Source organism: Lygodium microphyllum, chromosome 29, assembly GCF_053477565.2.
Source record: "Lygodium microphyllum isolate KBCC chromosome 29, Lygodium_microphyllum_v1.1.10, whole genome shotgun sequence".
Classification (NCBI taxonomy): domain Eukaryota; kingdom Viridiplantae; phylum Streptophyta; class Polypodiopsida; order Schizaeales; family Lygodiaceae; genus Lygodium; species Lygodium microphyllum.
In genome coordinates, this window is record NC_141163.1 from 62,296,493 (window position 1) to 62,314,598 (window position 18,106).

Here is an 18,106-nt window from a genome sequence, read left to right on the forward strand (position 1 = left end):
AGTTAGAGGTTATTGTATCTGCTACAAAAAATGTATTCCATGAACACTAGCCCCAAACAAAGACGAGGGGATTTTTTAATCGAAATTGGGAAACTTTGAAATTAATTCATTTAATATCAGGTCAAAAAGTGACCACATTAAATGCCATTACCTTTTAGGGTTACTATTTTACCTTGGGTTACTTTGATGAAAATTGGCACCTAGATCTCTCTCGAATCGCGCATGCTAATCCTCGCTTGTTGATCCCTCATCTCCATGCCCAATACATCTCCATGGCATATAGTGACGGGGATAGGCCTCCATGGGATCTCACGGCATCGATTGGAATGTGGTTTAATGTTGGTAGCACTTTCTTGGCCCTCGTACCCTACATATAGATGAGCTTTCCAAAGTGCCACTACCTACAACGAGAATAACTACAGTTTCAATTTTACTGTGCCCGTAATTTGTAAACCCCGAACTTTGGAGGTCGTTTAATAGGGCTCGTGTGTGGAGCTCGTGGGCAGCGCACTACTCGATTCCAGCTCAGCACTAGCAGCCACGAGGGACGGCGGATCGGGGCCGTCGAAAGCCATTGCAACGGCTCTGATTAGACAGACGGCGGAAAAATTAAAGAGCCTCTTTGACTCGGTGATCGAACGGCTAGTGAGGGCACGATCGGATGGTGGAGAGTTCCCGTTTGGATCATTAGAACAGGGAATCCTGGATGTAAAACTGGACAAGCAGAAAGGGTGAGAAGTAGCAGGAGGAGGAGAAACAGAACACGCTGGTGCGTCCAAAACCTTGCATTTTCTCTCGTCTGTTTACCTTCTCGGCCACACTATTACTACAGGTGCGTATCTCCTTTCTCTCTCTCTCTCTCTCTCTCTCTCTCTCTCTCTCTCTCTCTCTCTCTCTGTCTCTTCTCTCTGTTCTTTCTACTGCTTACAGACGTTCCAGAGGTAAGGCTCGCTCTTTTCTCCCACAGGTTTAGATCTTTATAGCACCTTCTTAGTAGCTGAAGTGCGGTATCCTTTCATGGCTTTCAAAGCTTTTTATGCTTGAAACAGTAAGCCTGGTAGCCTCCTGTGGCATATAAGCGTTTTACAAAGTCAATGATTCAGCTAAAATGTACTTCCATGGCGTTGGTGAAGCGAAAATGGATTGTTCTTGAATTTTTCTTTAGTCAGCTGTAAAAGATTTTAACTAGAACGAGGTCTGAATCTTAAAAGTCACGCTTGCCATCATCTACATAGTCCATCGCCGGGATCAGCTAAGGATGGTGTACATTGCTTTTTTGCCACATAATTTCTTACAGTTTACTGTGCCTTCTCTTGCCAACCCTTTTTGGATGAAATGCTGTTATATATATGTTCTCTTCTATTATCTTCGTAGGAATTATAAAACTTCGTTGCTCTCTCGACCTGCAGTTTGATTTACTCTCGGGTATCATGTTTTATGCGTTTTCTCTTGTCAGTAAATCTTATCTCTTCCCAGGCATAGGCTATCATGGGAAAGATCTATCCCAAAGTCAGTGACGAGTACCTCGTCGCGGTCGATAAGGCAAGGAGGAAGCTACGGGCATTAATCGCAGGTGCTAGTCTTTGCATGCTCTAATTTCTTCGGGTCGCAGCACTCGGAATGCCCTTCTAACGCCTCGTCTTTGGTTATTGTGTCTGATTACAGAGAAAAACTGTGCGCCGATCATGGTCAGACTCGCGTAAGCTCCCACATTCCCCGTCGTTGGACGCTCTCTGAAAGAGTTGTATTTAAATGGATGGATAAATCATTGCTTGTTTTAACCAGGTGGCACGCTGCTGGAACGTTCGATGTAAAGACGAAGACTGGAGGGCCTTTCGGGACAATAAGGAACCGGGAGGAGTTAGCTCACGGAGCGAATGCAGGTTTGGATATTGCCATTAGGCTTATTGAGCCAATCAAGGAGCAGTTCCCCATCCTTTCTTATGCTGATTTCTACCAGGTACATCTGGATAGAGGGATAAACCTTGCTCTAATGTTTTTCGGGTTATTGCTTGATGTTTTCACACGTTCTTCTGGCTGTCTGTAGCTTGCTGGCGTGGTTGCCGTTGAGGTAACAGGTGGTCCAGATATTCCATTCCACCCTGGCCGCAAGGTAAGCGTAATTGTCTCCACGTGACGCATGACGTACTCCAGTTTCTAGAGGAAAATCTATTGTGGTTACTGTCTCTGCTCTTTCAGGACCTTAAAGAGAGTCCAGAGGAAGGCCGCCTTCCTGATGCAACTAAAGGTAACCATTATTTCTTGCAACATTTTTAAGAGTTGATGCTAGTATTGATGGCATTTTAAAGATTCGTGCTGTGGTAATTGTTTACGTTTTAGAGTGGCTGTTTCAAAAGTTATAGTTTACAACTGTAATATCTCAATTAGCAACGGAGACGCACATTAAACTCATAGCTTCTGGCCGGAAATAGGTAATTTTCTTGGTAAAGACCTTAGGTTAAGCCATGTGTCCTCAATGGCCTGTCTTACAGTGTTTAAAAGGTGAAGAATCATTGGAATGTGGCTCAATGATCGTAGCCCCTCAGGGCTCAAATGATAATTTAGGTTAAGCCATGTGTTCTCAATGGCTACGATCATTGGAGGCCAGTCTTTCAGTGTAAGTCACCTTTTGGAGGACCACGATCATTAAGCCAAGGTGAAAAGAATCTCTAGTGGTTAGTGTTATACGGGAATCGTAAAGGTTGTGAGAATCCGATATCATAATCATAATGCAGGTCCTGGACACCTACGAGACGTTTTTGGCCACATGGGCCTGGGTGACAAGGAGATCGTTGCTTTGTCGGGAGCGCACACCTTGGTAGGGTTCCGGATCCAGTGCTTTCACTGTTCTTGATAATATTTTCAAAACTTTGTAACACGAGTCCGACCCGCAGGGACGTGCCCACAAAGACAGATCTGGCTTCGAAGGGGCATGGACTAGCAATCCCTTAGTTTTTGATAATTCCTACTTCACGTAAGAGTCATTACGGATCCTGTCTAAATTGTCTGTTTCTCATCCCGAACAACTGGATTTAACTCCTTTTAAGTTGATTTTGTGACTTATGTGCATGCTTTATATTTCCAGGGAATTAGTTACAGGTGAAAAGGAAGATCTTCTACAGCTTCCCTCGGACAAAGCTCTGATCGAAGACCCGGCTTTTCGCCCTTACGTTGAGCTTTACGCCAAGGTAAATGCATGTTTAGCTCTCTTATCGTCCGTGAGCCCTACCGGTTTTTCTTGTATATACTATAACCTGGTTGAACGTATCGATATGTCACGTGGAACACGCAACTATTTGTTCTGAATGCTGACAGGATGAAGATGCTTTCTTCAAGGACTACGCTGAAGCTCATATGCAGCTCTCGGAACTAGGGTACTGTTGATTTTTTGAAAATTAGGTTACCCAAAATACGCGAGATAGAAGCAGATTTCTCGGATTAACGGAGTGCTTGGTGGTTTTGCAGGTTTGCAGAAGCCTAAGTTGGCTTGGAATTCGCGTAATAATGCAACCTTTTTAATAGGTTATCGTTATTCGCTCTGAGAAATTTTGGATAACATAGAGATGAAAGGGACATCGGTTTCCAGTTGTGAACAATGAACAGAACATTTTTGTTTGCAAAGGCTACAAGTGGAGTGGGTCGACCTTGTTTCAATTTTGCGCGACGAGCATTAGACTCTAGCAGTAACCTAAACATATCGGTTAAAATAGTTGATTTACCGTGTTGCTTTTGGCATGTGCCGCTCTCGCTCTTACTGCTGTTTGCAGTGTGTTCTGGACTGTTACGATTATGTGTGATGATTGTGATATGTTATGTACCTAGCTCTCGAATGGGCAATGGCTATCGCTATGGTTATAAGTTGCTATGGTTGAGTTTTTAATCAAGGTTACTGTGACGTCGAGTCTGCCGAGTCATGCATTTGATTTTTAGCTTAGTCCATTTGTTCGATTTAGATTAGCGCATTTGTTCTTTAGCTTCTAGCCTTTCATGAGCAAGCTGTTTTTACTTTCATGCAATTCCCACCATTGATAAGTCAACCAATTCCCACCATGGCGCAAAGCGCTAGGCGCAAGGTGGAAAGTACGTAGTATTTTTAGAGTAAGCTCGTACCGTTTCTTTTACTGCATACGCGAGCATTTTGAGGAGGCAACTGTCAAAGGAACGAATATTATAATGCTTGAGGGAGGTAGTATGCAGTTGGTTAGGTAACAAGTGCAGTTGGAAGGAAGGTAAGGTAGTATGCAATTGGAAAGTTGAGTGACGAGTGCTTAGGTGACTTCAGGGATCTATTTATCACGAATCAAGTTGCGCAAACTCTAGCAGGGCTAACTGAAATTCTCGAAGATGCCAGAATTTTCTTTTATGCAGTTGGTTAGGTGACAAATACAGTTGGAAGGGAGGGAAGGTAGCATGCAGTTGGAAGATCAGGTGACAAGTGCTGAGGTGACTTCAGGGATTGATTTATCACGAATCGAGTAGGGCTAACGGAAATTGTCGAAGATGCTAGAATTTTCTTTTGTTGCATGTTGAAAACTTTGAAGCAAGAAAAAGGCTGCAGCACTTGATTGGCCAGCGGGAGTGGCCCACTCATCGACATTTCCGATTCGTTGGCACTGTTAGAACACTGTTAAAATCCAACATACGTTCTATTCAATGTTTACCATACATTCTAAGAGCGCATACGTTTCATTAAAATTGTAGGCGTTTGAACAGTTCAGAAGCTGCAGAAGGTAACGAGATAGTTTCAAAATGGTAACTGCATATTGATGAAAATGCTTGCTGCTAGGAATAAATACATCTGTTCAAAAATGGTAAATGTCTATCGGTGAAAATGTTTACCGAGGAACATTTGTCTGCACGATATAAATGAGCTTTTCTCTAATCTTCTATATGCCTATTTCATTGCCGCGTTCAACATGAAAACATCAATTGCCAGTAATAGAAAGTAGGTGCTTAGGTTGGTGTCTTGTACCGGTATATAAGTAAAAAACTGTCGCAATTTGAGAGACATCATGTGTTTGTGTGTACTTCACATTGTTTATACTTTTGGAAATCCATAGAAGACTACGCTCCAGCACTCTGAAATTCGAGGCAAGTCAGGGTGAAAGACCAGATGACGTTGAGCTTAAACCTTGGGGCCAATGGGCGGATAGTAAAAGAAGCAATTGTGGATGTTGCATGAATGGGTTCGTTTCAAACTGGTTGGGAGTTTGTGCAGGCTTGAGGGTTGTGCCATGTGGCAGTTAAGACAGTTGCTAGTATCAACTCTAGTATGTCGCCCTTTATGTGTTCAGTTGCGCGCCTCTCTCATGCTAGATAATAGCTCGTATTCAATTGACCATGGATGTCTTTAAAATTGTTAGTAATACGAGCATTGACTTGAGTATGACCTACCTTGCAAGAGTTCCTAGAATAGAAGAAATTGCTAATCTACCTTGCAAGAGTATGACCTACCTCCTAGAATAGAAGAAAGCCCATGAATGAATGATTGAAGGAAGAAATTGCTACATACATGACATCAAAAGTCAATAACTTGATTGGATACAAAAATTACAACATTCATGTGCATGATAAAAGTTGTACTTTTGTGATGCTTGTATTTGGCAACAATCCTTTCATGATTTGCTTATGGGGATCCTTGATTGGCCATGTATATCTCCATGCCTTGTTGTGTGAATGTAGTAATTAACTCATTTTTACTCATGGTTTGATCCTTGGGCAACATATCCTACCAAAAAGTAGTCTATTTTTGTTGTCTACTTGTACTTTCAATTATTGACTTGAAACTTGTGTCAACTATCATGGAATTGTGGTATGATATGATTCATCTCATATGTGTTCAACTTCATTAGCTCTCCCTCACAAGGCGGCCCACACCAAGTTGCATGTAGGGGATGAGAATGTCAAGCCTTGTGTTCTTTCTTTATATGCTTTATCAATGCCTTTTGCTTAAAGAATGGGGCGTGCCTCCTTGGACAATAAATGTTCATAACATATCTCCATGCAAATCCATCGGCCTTGTCATAGCGTTCTTTGTACAACCATCAATTTGCAAGTTCTAGATCAACATTAGGGCCAATGAAGCACGCATGAAACAACTTATTAATGCCTTGTTCACATAAATAATGGAAAACCATACAATTTACCTACTAATGGCATGGCAACACTTTCACCACCCTCAATAATCAAGCTATCATTGTTTATTGTTGGTTGATCAACACCCCTAATGGGTTTTAGCCTATCCTTGTCTTGTGGAGTGTACTAACTTCAACACCCTATATGGGTTGTGATGCACCCTTGCCAAGTGAGGCATTGCTCTCTCTTCCATATTTCCATGATGAAGCCTCAATCCCTTCATTTGCTTGATGGATGGATTCAATGTCAAACTTGTGTAGTCTTCACTCAATGGGACCCTCCTAGTAGCACAATATCACAATGAATTTAGCACCACATTGGCAATTATGTCAAATCAACAGATGACAAGCACGCCTACCTTTTTGATTGTGCAACCTATTGAGCGTTGCTATTGAAAACCTCTCATTATTAAAGTGGCCCTTGCACCTTCAAGTAACCCATGCAATTCTTGTTGAGCAAGGAATTGATGTAATGGTGTAGGGTCTCTCTCAAATTGCAAACACTCGTAGGTAGTGTTGCCCTCTAAGACCCATGCTTTCCCACTATTACAATGTGATTTTTGGATAACCCTTGCAATTGCCAATTACTAGGGATTTTATATTGCATTGTGGTGCCCTAGCAAACTAGGAACTTGTGTGGATGATGTCACCCTTGTGACATAGCAAATTGGAACCTCTACATGCCCTAGCGTTAAAACAAATCAAAACTCTTGCATGCCCTTGCGACAACAAATTGGAACTCTCGCAATCCTTATAATTGTGAATTAGCAAGTGAATTATGTGACACTGGATAACCCATGTGGGTAATGCCACCCCACATACATAGCAAATCAAAACCTTGCACCTACCACAATCTATGATTCCTTGTGATCTACTTGAGTCTTGATCCCAACATGACGATTCAAGCCATGGATTTATATGTTGAAATTTGATGCTCTTGATGTAAGAAAATCACAGGAATTGACATCACTTGAATTGGAGTCCGTTGGAGCCCCAAAAATCCCAAATTTTGTTCGCTTGAAGAGGTTACTTTGGCACGAAATTTCAGAAGTGCTCCCGAGCTCAATTGGCAATGATAGTACTTCAAAAGCTTGTCTTCAAATAAGCTTGTAAAATCGCTTTGCAATTTGGATGTCATACCAAGAAGTTATAGATCTCAGAAAATGTGCTTAGAAAGAGGAGAAAACACCCTTCAAAAAAAAAAAAAAACAAGGGGATGGAGGGCTCACAAGCTTGGTAAAAAGGGGATTCTGTCCCATGTGCAGAGTGCCACAAGGAATTTACCAAGGGGAAAATGTGAAAGGGTAATGGTCATTCTCTCAAGTAAAAGAGAGAGAGCTTTCTTGTGTGATGGAGTGTGCCTTGGCCTTGGTGGTGGTATTGGCCATTGTTGGCTCGTTGGGCCTTGTGGTGAGTGCCACCACCTGCAGAGAAAGAGGCTTTTCATGCTGCATTGTCTTTTGTGGTGTGTTGAAGAGATGCCTTCATGTTGCCCACTCCTGTGCGCTCTCGCGATTGCAGCACAATCTCACCTGTGTGGCCGTAATAAAAAAACCCCCAAATCTTTCTTTTTTTAAAAAACCCACGAGCTCTGATACCAAATGTGTGAGAGAGAAGAAAATTTATTGTGTCTTATTCACCTTCTAACCAAATATACTGTCTTCCCACCTTCTAATCGGGTCTCTAGGGCCTACTTTCATGGTGCACTCGACCGATGTTCCCAAATAGACAAGCCCTACCCAATTTAGCAAGAAATCCGAGGGTATCCCCTGAGCTTCAAACCTTAGCACTTCTTGCCCTTGTTTGGGACACACTAATTAATGACCGTCTTGGGCTACTTGCCCGACCAAAGGTTAATATGTCTGACACATCCTATCCAACACCCCAGCCATGTGTACCAATTGTTGTTGCAGGTTGTCCAATTGGCGTTGTGCATGAGCACGTGGCTCCTCTTGGAATATAACACTGCGTATCTGTACCACCTTCTTAGGTTGCCTATACATCTTGTCTTCATGGAAGACAAGATGTATAGGCAGTAACTTATCTTGCTTGCATCTCCATAGCCAAGGAAAATGCATTTAACACTCTTAGGATTCAACTTAGTCCGCCTATCCTTGGGCACATGGCAGAATGACTCACATCCAAAGACATGTAGATGCGCATAAGACAGAGGTTTCCTATTCCATACCTCCTCTGCAACCTGCGCATAAGACAGAGGTTTCCCATTCCATACCTCCTTTGCAACCTGGAAATCCAAACCATTGAAAGGTGATCTATTGATGACATGCACAGATGTATTGATTGCCTCAGTCCAAAAGCTATGTGGTAGGCTTGCATGGCTAAGCATACTGCATACACGCTTCTGGATGGTTCTATTCATCCGCTTAGCCAAACCATTTTGGGGTGGGGTCGGTCAACTGACGCTTAATACCCCTCTTATCACATAGCTACTCAAAGGCACATGACACATATTCTCCTCCATTGTCAATCCTAAGGCATTTCAGTCTATGCCCAGTCTAGTTCTCAACCAATGCAAGCCATCTCTGAAACACAACCAATATATCATATTTGAGCTTAATGGGGAAAGCCCAGACTTTACGTGAAAAATTGTCAATGACCACCATCCATAGATTGATAGGGCATGGATCCACAGACATTCGAATGTACCAATTCCAGGGGCTCACTCATGCGTGTCCTACCAAACTTCTTATGTGTATTCCTAGTTTGTTGGCCATAGTGACAATGCTCACATGAATGAAAACATGCATAGTCAAGGGCCGATAAGTACTGCAAACCAGAAACCATTTTCATTCCCTTCAAGGACATATGGCCCAAACGGGCATGCCAAAGAGATACATGTGGGATGGAGCTGATTGACAAAACATGGTTAACAAAGGACCCATCAACTACAAGAAGATAGAGGCTGCCAGCCTTGGCACCTCTAGCAAGCACAAGTCTGCCAACGGGTGATCTTCTAGGCAGAATTCCCAAATGAAACATGAAATCCAACATCATCAAACTTCAATGTAGACATAAGATTGCATGTAAGTGCAGGTACATGACTCATATCTTGTAACAGAAAAGTACTGCCAGTAGAGAACTACAGCCGTACATCCCCAATGTCAACAATAGCAAGTGACATGTCATCACCCAAGCGAACTAAATTGGAGATAGTGTGGTAGGAGTGAAACCACTAACGGCATCGTGTAACATGAAATGAAGCACTAGAATCCAAAAGACGGCACTGCGTATACATAGAGTGAACCTGGGTCAACGGCATAGCATCACAAGAACTAGCTGCAAGTATGTACTCCCCATCGGAGTCATCAGTCTGCATGATATTTCTCTCAATTTTCACACTGGATTTTGTAGGCATAATGCTACGATCAAAGGACTTTTCCTATACTTTGTATTTCTCCTTCTCCTTGTGCAACTCATGACACTATGGGCATATGTGACCCTTCTTGCCGCAATGATGACATATCACATTAGCATTTCTTCCACGAGACTTGCTGCGTAACTTATCGTGTGACTTAGACCTAGACTTTTGCGAGTCTCTGCCACGTCCATACCCACGGTCATTCTTTCCATTACCATCTCTGCCTCTAATAGTCAAAGCATGTGACACACGAGAGGCATCCAAGAGGACTCTCTACATCATGCAAGTTTAAAATAGTAGCAGGAGTACATAAGGCAGTGTGGAATACATCCCATGACTCACTTAGAGTCCCAAGCAAAAACAATGGAGTAATCTCATCATTAAAGGTAATGGCCTACGAAGTCAAGTTCTTAACAATAGCATGGAATTGGCTCACATGAGCATACATTTTCATATTCTCCTTCATGTGCAGGTCCATAAGTTGCTTCAACCAATACATCTGACTTGCTGGACTTTTCTTGTCATAGAGGTTCTTAATTTTATCCAAAAGCTGCCAAGTAGTTGGTGTTCCTCAATCCACCTATTCAATGAGAGACAAGATGAGGGTGGACTTGCATAACTCATCAAGCTCATTCCATTTGTCATCAATCATAGTTTGAGGCTTCTCGCCATGCATCCTTAGTGGCTTTGTCTATGATTTTTGCACCAATACCTACCAAAGTTGGCTCTTCCAGTAGGCATAATTTATAGCATCAAGCTTGTGATGTTAAAGATAGCACTATCAATAGAAAAAGATGCCATACTACAGTCCAAAATGGCGCATATAGTTCAAAATTGCTTATTGTTTTCTGCTATAAACAACTGAAATACCACCAAAACCAAGGCAAAATGACCACGAACTGATAGCTAATGATGCTGCCCACCAAGTACTATTAAAAGTACATAAAATCAAGATGATTCAGCATGAAACTTCCTTATTAGTTCATGCATAATTGTTTCCTATAATAAATTATAGCTAGGTACAATGAGAGCAAATTGTAGGCAAAATGCATCCACTAAGTCAACCACTGACTGTAACCGGCATCAAGCGGGCATAAATTAGCAAGTGATAGTCATATGGACATCGAGCAAATACCCAAGCATGTCAAAAGAATCCATCAGTATGCTGGCACACCCCCTGTGTAATAGGGCAAAGTGTACACAACACTGGCAAGACCTGACACAAAGAGGTGTATGCTCAGGGAGTGCAAAGCCCAAATCAGCCCAAGTACATCTATGAGGGCAACTGCATATCAACCATGCAACATCCAAGCGAAGATCTCAGTCTCAAGCATCCGAATGCTCAAGTAGCATAAATCATCTACTCAATGTCTACCAAGCGTATCAAGATGCTCCCATTGGCACAAAAGTCGTAAATATCAAGCAAAGAAGCTCAACAAGGGCATATGATAGCACTAGTGCCGGAAAATCCAAGATCAAGCATCAATAAGACCTCATGAGCATATAGGCCATGTAGCATCCGTACATAGCATCCATAGATATCAAGTACATCCAAACTGTAACTCTGGCAAGTCGAGAAATAGCCAAAGTAAGCTCCGAGCAATCAAACGCCAAGCCAAAGCAAGGCTCAGTAGCATCCAACTCCAAATAATGTAACGGGCATGTAGTAGTGGCATAGGCCAAGCATGTCAAGATCAGTCAGACATAAGCAAAGTACATGCCATAAGTACATCAAAGAAGAAGATCCCAATGCTATGCGAAGAAATCTCAAGCTCAACCAATGATTCAAGAGCAAATCCAAGCTCTATGTGGATCCTCGAGAGTCACTACATCAATGTATACATTTGAGAAAAAGCCCGAATGTAATAGGCATATCCAAACATGAGAAAAAGAGCTTCAACCCTGAATATTCTAGCAGCAAATAAATGTCCAAAACTAAGCTAACAGTGTCTCAATCCAAGCTCAAAACCATAGACAAACATAGGCATACTTTCCCATATGTATAGGCACCAACCGGGCATAATCGAGCAATCAAATGACTATGTAGCATGAGCATAAAGTGTAATGAGAGAGGGTTGCCCTATTTTGGGCTGCCTATGCAATATGTTAGATAGTCAATAACTAAGTAAATTCAGCCCCAAAAGCATCTCATATCATAGGCATACATTCCCCTAACATTCAGGGAGCATTCAAGACCAACTGAGCAACCAATGTCAATGCCAACCAAGTATAAACATAAAGTGCTCACATAACACTATTGTGGCTACCTGTGGACTATGGAAATAGTCCTAAATTGAGGTAAATCAGTCCACAAATCAATGCCAATGATAACCACCAATGTCGAGCATCAAGGGGGTGTTCCCAAGTGCCAAATGAAGTGTTTTCAAGCTGCCAATGAGTGTCAAGGGAGGGATGAAGTAAAAAACGAATTTTTTGCAGGTCTTTAAGTTGGCCCAAACTAATTTGGGGCATATGGAAGGGCTGGGCAAGGTCAAGGTAAGGTTGGGGGAGTAGTCAAGGACCCCTAGGAGCTCCCTCTTGAAGGGCAATGTTACCGGTAGAGAGTAGGCATCACAAGAAGCAAGAGGACATGCCTGCCTTGCTTCACAAAACCTATGGACTGAAGTAAAATAAAAAAAGAGAGCTCCAATACCTCTCAAGGAATGCCCTGAGGATTCCCAAATGGGCCGGGTAGGTGCTCGAGAAGCCGGGGAGTGACGGGACCTCGGAAGAGTCGGCTATGGTGGTTGTCGAGAAGGAGACCAAATGAGTGTAGGTAATCAATAGGAAGTTGAAGATGCCACGAACCAAGTTCGAGTAGTCATGAATCCATGCTCTGATACCAGTTGAAAGGTGAGAAGGATCGAAGCTTGCATGGGAGAGCTATGGAGAGAGAGAGAGAGAGAGAGAGAGAGAGAGAGAGAGAGAGAGAGAGAGAGAGAGAGAGAGAGAGAGAGAGAAACCAAATGGGAACTCCAACAGTCGCAATGTGTGACCGGGCCTTCCTTTATTCAAATTTTCATCAAAAGAATAAAGAATAAAGTGACGTGACACGCACCTGCCACCTGTAGTGTATAGTGGCGGGTACTGTTAGTGTAGAAATACACAGGAGGCTAGGCAGAAGCGCCTTTACCCGCAACACTTTGGGTAAATCTACGACCATAAGCATAAAGCTCACATTGGCACAAAAGTCAATGGAAAATGAGCAACCAAGCTCAGAGATAGCATGTAAATGCATAAGACATCTCATAGCCAAGACCGTACATCATGAGAGCACCAACAACATGTAAGCGGTCAAGCATTTAATAGCATCCAAGTACATCATGTATGAATCCAAGTCAATCTTTGACTAGCCAAGAAACATCCAAAAGAGGGTACAAAGTATCTGAGTACAAGCCTAACTAAAGTTCCAAGTGGCAAAGAAGCTCAAACAATGTAGGTAGCATGCATCACTGACATACATAGACCATAGATATAGCCTCTGACACAAAGCATGCCAATGTAGACCAATGTCAAGTAAGTGCCAACCAATACGGAGCTCAAAAGAGGCTCAAAATATATTCTAGAACCATCCAAGACATTTGCCAACCTCCAAATACTCATAACAAGCATCTGGGAAGCATCCAATAATAATATGTATAACATAACCTAAGTTAAATAGCTTCGTCCCTGCTCTATTACAGCAGTAAATTCATAGTCAAACTGAGCATAAATAAGGCCAAAATCAGCACCAAATCAATGGCATATCACATGCATAGCTTCCCATAACATCCGAGCATGATTCAAGTACCAAATGGCATCAATAGCTAGTACCAAGCAAGCATAAACATCAAATGCTAATGTAGCATTGTTTGGGGCTGCTTGTGGACTGTTATGATAGTCTTGGATTAAAGTATATCAGACCCAAATGTCAATGCCAAGCTTAGGCCTTCAATGCCATGGTTGAAGCATGCTCATATGTCTCAAATGAGACCTTTGTTTAGTGCCAATGGCTTGAAGAGGTGTTGGAGATGAAGGCCACATTTTTGACATGAAGCTGAGAAAATGCATAACTGGCTAAAATCACATTTTTTATGTTGTTGAGGGAGTTGGGCACTATTTGATGATTAGGGAGCTTCTATGGCTCCCAAAGAAGCTCCCCAAGAGGCCTTAATAGGCATAGAAGAGAGAGAGCTCAGTTCCACACCTTCATGGGCTAAGCCATGGCTTCCCTGTTCTTCAAACCCTATGGACTGAAATAAAGAGTGGAATGAGAGCTCCAATACTTGTAGATGAATGTCATGAGGTTGCCCAAGAAGTCCCAATGCTTGCCCGAGAAGGATGAGACCGATCGAAAGCTTGAAAGGTGTGGCTATGGCTGCCAAGAGTGAAGACAAGAGTGTAGGTATTAGAATCAATGTTGACCAACCACATTCAAGACCTCAAAGAGCGAAGCTCTAATACCAGTGAAAGGTGAGAAGGATCGAGCAAGAGAGCACGAAGGTGAGAGCTATGGCAGATGGAGCAGGAGCAAGAAAGAGAAAGACTCCAAATGTGGGAACTCCAACAGTTACAATGTGTGACCAGCCTTACCTTTATTCAAATGTCATTGAAAGAATAAATAATAAAGTGATAGTGATGGACGCCCGCCACTTGCAGTATGCAGGTGCGGCTACTAATAGTGCAGTAATACATGGGCGGCTAGGCGGAGGCGCCTTTACCCCCAACAACATTATGTTTGTGGTAGTCAAGTTGCTTTAGATCAAAATCTTGATAATTTTAGTGAAGATCCTATCGTGGATCTTAATGTTTGGTTCAATGATGACATTATTGCAATCCTAAATGTTAGATCATCATGTATGCTACATCAACTGAGGATAGATTTACAGAATGAAGATATTGAACTATCATGCTCATTTATGTTTCAACTTAATAACAAACAAGTAAGTTTTTATATCATATTATATCTACTTAGATGTATGTATGATTCCACTTCCTGTGATTAATAAACATTTGTAACATATTTTTTGCAAAAATCAATGAGGAGAGAAAAGAATATACAATGCAAGGATATTGAAGAAAATATCTCTTTACTATCAATATAAAATACATGTACAAATTCTGTGGGAAATTTTTATCAACCATGACTTACACGCACAAGGGCTTACAAGCAATGAGGCAAAGTTGCTTTATTTTTTGAGAACTTTTCTTAGGAGAAGGGATATCCTTTCTAGGAGTCCTTTTGCATTTCTTCAATGCTTTGGTTGCCTTGGGTGTTGAAGGTATATTTTTGAGAACTTTTCTTAGGAGAAGGAATATCCTTTCTAGGAGTCCTTTTGCCTTTCTTCAATGCTTTGGTTGCCTTGGGTGTTGAAGGTATAGCTCCATCTATTGTAAGTACATGCATATCCTCTCCTTCAACGTCCAAGTCTCCCACTATTATCAATTCTTGCCGGTTACATACAATTGACCATTATGTACTTCATAACCTTTGCTCTTATATATCAAACATGCTCACTTGTATAGCAATCCCTTGTAAATTGTCATACATTTGTAAGAAAATATTTTTAGTTCATTGTTATTCTTTACAATGGACTATATCATTATCATCAATGAACTATTTTGCAACAAACCTATATCTTAAAGTTTAGTATCTTTCACATTACCTTTATAATTTTATCACCATTGAGATAAATAAACTTAACCAATCTTCTGGCATTTGTAATTACTCTCTAGCTCCACCACAAGAGTGACTTTCATCCTGATGAGGATACTATAATCAACAATATAAAGTAAAAATATAAAACTTATTTATGGTAGTTTATAGAATAAATTTTCTTATTATGTTCCAATCATTCAAATCAAGACTTTACCCCACAACTTGTCTATATTGCATTGTTGCAAGTAAATCAAAAGGTATGGGAGACTTTTTCTCTAGCACTTCAATTGATCTTTTTACAACTCTGTACCAAAAAGACAATAAAGTTTGGAGTAATTGCAAGAAATAATCAAAATACTTAGAGTATTTGAAAAAAAAAAAGATCAAAATATCAAGGAGACCCTAGATTATATAACTTACAACTTGGCATTTCCATAAGTTCCTTTCATAGAATTGAGGAGGAAACATTGTCTCTCCAAACAATCTATTCCAATTAGGCTCCAATGAGAACTGAAAACAATCATATTTCAATAATTTAGCAAAGCAAAATCTCATAAAATCTAACAGAATATCAAATTACTTACTTTTCATTATATGGAATTAGAAGAACCTCCAAAGTTTCAAAGTCAATTGGATTGAATCAATGATCAAGTACACTTGCATCAAGCTTACTCCTCATATAGTATGAAATAGATGGATCAAGAACCTCAAATTTTGGTTGTATATCAAAGGGGAGTTCACGAATTACACACCTAGCAAAGGAATGGAGATAGTGAGTATCAACATGAAAGCTTATTGCTAGAAAAATATAGTGAGCAAAAATAAATTTTGGTATATTATACCTCGTCCCAACAAGAAGAATAGAGGCATTTACTTCTCTCATTTTATTCTTGAGGATTTGAACATAGTCAGAGTCAAAAAATACTACATCAGATATTTTGTTAATATGACTAATTAAAAAGCAATAGACATTGAAGCCCTTAGGGTCAACCCTTTCAAGAAGGGTAGATAACTATTCTTCAAAAAAACTCAATCAAAAAATATTTTGTAGCCTTCTAAATGCAATTGAGAGCTACCCTTGTCCATCTAAAACTATCAATACTATACTTGTTACAAATTTCTCTGACAAGCCTTTGAAAATGCAGTTTTGGAATTGCATTATCCAGAGCCTTCATTGCACTTCTAATCTCCTTTAAGCATCTAACATGCTGTGAAAACTTTCTCCTCGGCTTTGATTTCCTTTTAAGTTTGGAAGGCTTTGAGGATTGATGGATCTATGAAGCAAGGCCTCTAGGATCGACTTTATGCTTCCTTGCAGTGGCCTTAATTCTAGCCATCTGAAATCTCTAGATAAAACAAAAAATCGTGCAAAATTAGGATAAATCTCCAAATCTTTGATATAATATTATTTACAATCACTTAGTGGTAAACAAACACTATTCAAATAGTCTCAATTCCACCTGATTATATATTCATTATTTGACAATAAGTTATTTTATCAAATAATAAAACCAATTTTCAATCATTTATCAAAGTTATGCTATCATTTCAACTTGAATTTTCATCAAACAATGTAGCCCCCGAATAATGAATCATGAACTAGGTCTTCTAGAGGAAGTAGACGTATGCATTTTCACGTTTCATAAGTCAAAATTCTTTTGTGAAAATTTTGGTCAGATTTGGAGAAAATTTTGAAAATAAGTTCATTAGCAATTCGAATATGATTTTGTTATTAGACTAGCTAAGATCTTTTACCTTGAACATAGAAGCATAGTAGCCAATATATTTAGTTACCCAAACCAATCTTAGTTGTGAGTTAAAAAACAAAATGACCATATCAAATTAGTTTATTTTAATTATTTATAGAGTAGTGTAGGATTGGGCCAAAGATCTCCAAATATTTGATATGATGTCATTTGTAATCACTTAGCGGTAGACTAAATAGTGCAGCCCTTCATGATATATGAAGCATGAGCTGGGTACCCTACATGGGGAAAAGCTATACCTTATCACATTTCATTCATCAAACTTTTTTGGAGAAAAGTTGAACAAATTTGGAGAGAAGAAAAATTTGATAGTAATTTGGAAAATAACATTGCTATTGAGTTAACTAAGATTTTTCAAAAAATTACATTTCTAAGACTTTAGCATGTTGTATGCCGGGTAATGAAATCTTGCCATGTGTGGTGGGTGCTAAAGAATTTTGAGCTGTGATGAAGTCACCTTGTGTTGGTGCTTCGAAACAAGGAAAGAGCTTGGTCTTTAGAAAAACGATTTCATGGTTCAAAAATTGATTTTAAAAGGACCTTTGTTTACACATGTGGTTGTTATAATGCGCAATTAACTTGACACGTGTGGTGAGTAGACCGTTGTTGCCTCAGAACTTGTGCCACATGTCATTGACTTTTTTAGACATGATAGCACTTTTATAGCACCACTTTTTGGGTGAAAAAGAGAAAATTTAACCTCTTCTTTTTCACTTTAAATATAGCTCTTCTAAATGAGTGCGTAGTACTTTTATGAACAAACACATGGTGACCGTTATATACAACTCAGGCTCATGTGTTATGTAAGATTTTCTTCCACGCTTTTTGTTTTCTCTTCCACAACCACATCCTTTGTGCATCAAAGGCCAAAAGTACACGTATTCCTAATAAAACCCATTTATTCTCAGGAAGCAATACATTTCTCAAGTAATAGACTCCTATTTGTTGCTTTTTTCTGCAAGCTTGGAAAAATAGTTGAAGGAGCTATTTTGAGGCATTAGAAATGATTAAATCCGTTATTTTTTCATTAAAATGATTAACTGCCTTATGAAACGTGATATTACAAAGGGTTTCAAATCCATGTTATCACGTTTCATAAGTCCTCCAACTAGAATAATGTATGTCTGAGATGAAACACGAAATTTCATGCCTGCTTTGGTGCCCAGTCAATTCATGTTTCATAAGGCAC

The 18,106-nt window shown here is 40.3% G+C and overlaps 1 protein-coding gene across 5 annotated transcripts; it reads left to right on the top strand.

Annotated features, from left to right (window-relative positions):
• Positions 1-675: 675 nt before the first annotated feature.
• On the top strand, positions 676-3,735 carry LOC148010699 (L-ascorbate peroxidase 2, cytosolic-like). 5 transcript variants are annotated; one of them, XM_087671450.1, is made up of 12 exons: positions 720-832; positions 968-1,007; positions 1,477-1,573; positions 1,666-1,699; positions 1,786-1,960; positions 2,048-2,113; positions 2,200-2,248; positions 2,736-2,818; positions 2,895-2,974; positions 3,086-3,188; positions 3,316-3,374; positions 3,466-3,735. In XM_087671450.1, exons 3-12 carry the CDS (start codon positions 1,489-1,491, stop codon positions 3,479-3,481), a joined length of 750 nt encoding a protein of 249 aa, XP_087527576.1. In that variant the 5' UTR covers positions 720-832; positions 968-1,007; positions 1,477-1,488; the 3' UTR covers positions 3,482-3,735. The 5 variants fall into 5 exon arrangements, with proteins under 5 accessions (XP_087527573.1, XP_087527574.1, XP_087527576.1 ...); XM_087671447.1 differs by lacking the exon at positions 968-1,007 and having other exon boundaries at positions 676-832; XM_087671448.1 differs by lacking the exon at positions 968-1,007 and having other exon boundaries at positions 679-832; positions 1,457-1,573.
• The last annotated feature ends 14,371 nt before the right edge of the window (positions 3,736-18,106 follow it).